Below are 1,659 nucleotides of genomic sequence, written 5' to 3'. Positions count from 1 at the left end.
CCCCTCTTGCCAGCCCCAGCTCCGTTCTCCCTGCCAAGCCCAGTGACAGCTCCTCACCGGACTGATCCATCCCTGCAGGCAGCAGCCAGGAACTTCCAGGATGTTGTCAACTGCTTGGAGCTGGTCCCAGGCACAACTGAGAGGGACATGTACCTGTGGCAAACACGCGATGCTCACTGACGCCTACCTCTGCAGGGCCGCGGAGACGGGCAGCCCAGCAGGGCAGCCTGAGCCCAGCACAGGACGCAGCTCTGAGCACTCAGAGGAGGCAGGAGCAAAGACTAAGCCTTTCCCTAACCCCAAAAGCCCCTCCAGACCCAGCTGCCAGGCACAAGACACCAGGGACGTGCTCCTAAAGCCAAGCCAGCTCCTTCTGCCTCAGCTGAGCCTGCAGCCACGCAGAGCGGGTATCCCAGCAGAGGCCAGTGCAGCTCCCAGCGCCCTCCCGGACTGTGGTCACCGATAAACCTGCTATGGGCGGTCCCTGAGCATCACCTGGTCTCCGGGTCCATCTTGACGAGCTTATGCCTGTTCTTCTTACGCTCCCAGTGCTTGTCCAGCCGATGGGAGGCCAAGTGGATGACCTGGCAGGCCACGGCGCTCTCGGAGGTTGGGTCCCTGGCACACAGCAACCGGTAGCACTCAATCTGCGCCCGGCCGCCTGCAGAGAAGAGCAGGGCAGACAAGCCCTCGTTGCTGGGTCCTGTGGGGCCAGACAGCGCCAGTGCTCTCACACTGGAGATGTGGTCGCTGAGCCGGGCGAGGGGCATGGCTCCCTGGGAGTGCTCGCTGAGTGCCAGGATGCAGGCCGTGGTGTCCTCGCTGCCGGTGACAAAGATGTTAAGGGCGGCATGGCCGGGCACCTCCACCGCACCCAGCCGCCGCACGCAAGCGATCTCCCGCCCGTGCAGGGAGGCCAGGAGCACCTGCTGCTCGCAGGGCTCGGCCTTGCGGCGGTACAGCATCACGTCCCCACACTTGACAAAGGCGAAGGCCTCAGCCGAGGGGCTGCTGAAGTAGCTCCAGGAGCGGTGCCCCCCGCCGCAGGGGATGCAGTGGAGGTTCTCTCCAGTCCTGCTGCTCCACACTACAAAGTTGTCAGCGTGAAAGCCTAGCATGACCAGGTCGCCATCTGGGGTGAAGCGCAGCTCCTCGATCCACTGCAGCCCTTTGCAGGGCCTGTGCTTCCGCAGGACCTCCAGCTGCTGGCCCTGCAGGCGGAGCTGGCGATAGAAGCCATCCCGACCGGTGCTGTAAATGTAGCCCCTGTGGCAGGTCACTGAGGTAACGCCTGTCTTCCCATGGAGCCCGAAGAGCACGGACAGAGGGGCCTCAAGGGGAAGAACCCCTTTCTGCAGCAAGCAGGAGGGCTCCGACTCGCCACAGGAGTCCTCGCCACCTGGGTTGGTGCCGCCATTGGTGATGCCAGTGCCTTCCGCAGCCCAGCCTGGGGAGCTGCTGCAAGGGAAGAGGAGGAGGGAGCCCCGGCGGTCCCCACAGACCAGGAGCCCTCCCTGGGGCAGGAAGGCTGCACAGGTATGCCAGCGCTGCTTGCAGGGGGGCAGCAGGTAGCGTCCCCTGAGCTGCACCTGGGGCGCCTGCCCGGGGCGGTGGGTGACGTCCAGGCAGAGCATCTCCCCGTCAGGCCCGGAGGCCAGG

At 65.2% G+C, this 1,659-nt stretch overlaps 1 protein-coding gene across 1 annotated transcript in view; it reads right to left on the bottom strand.

Moving 5' to 3' along the window:
• Nucleotides 1-1,659, bottom strand: part of LOC104134756 (WD repeat-containing protein 6) — an 18,672-nt gene that overhangs the window by 2,165 nt on the left and 14,848 nt on the right. Inside the window, exons 10-11 of the mRNA XM_035903807.1 lie at nt 496-1,658; nt 58-153 (exon numbers count right to left, since the gene is read on the bottom strand). Coding sequence (XP_035759700.1) covers nt 58-153; nt 496-1,658 — 1,259 coding nt within the window. The remainder of the gene's footprint in view (nt 1-57; nt 154-495; nt 1,659) is intronic.

Source organism: Egretta garzetta, unplaced genomic scaffold (assembly GCF_000687185.1).
Source record: "Egretta garzetta isolate BGI_Z169 unplaced genomic scaffold, ASM68718v1 scaffold91, whole genome shotgun sequence".
NCBI lineage: Eukaryota > Metazoa > Chordata > Aves > Pelecaniformes > Ardeidae > Egretta > Egretta garzetta.
Note: the sequence above shows the minus strand (reverse complement) of the source record. Positions and strands in the feature narration are given on the sequence as shown.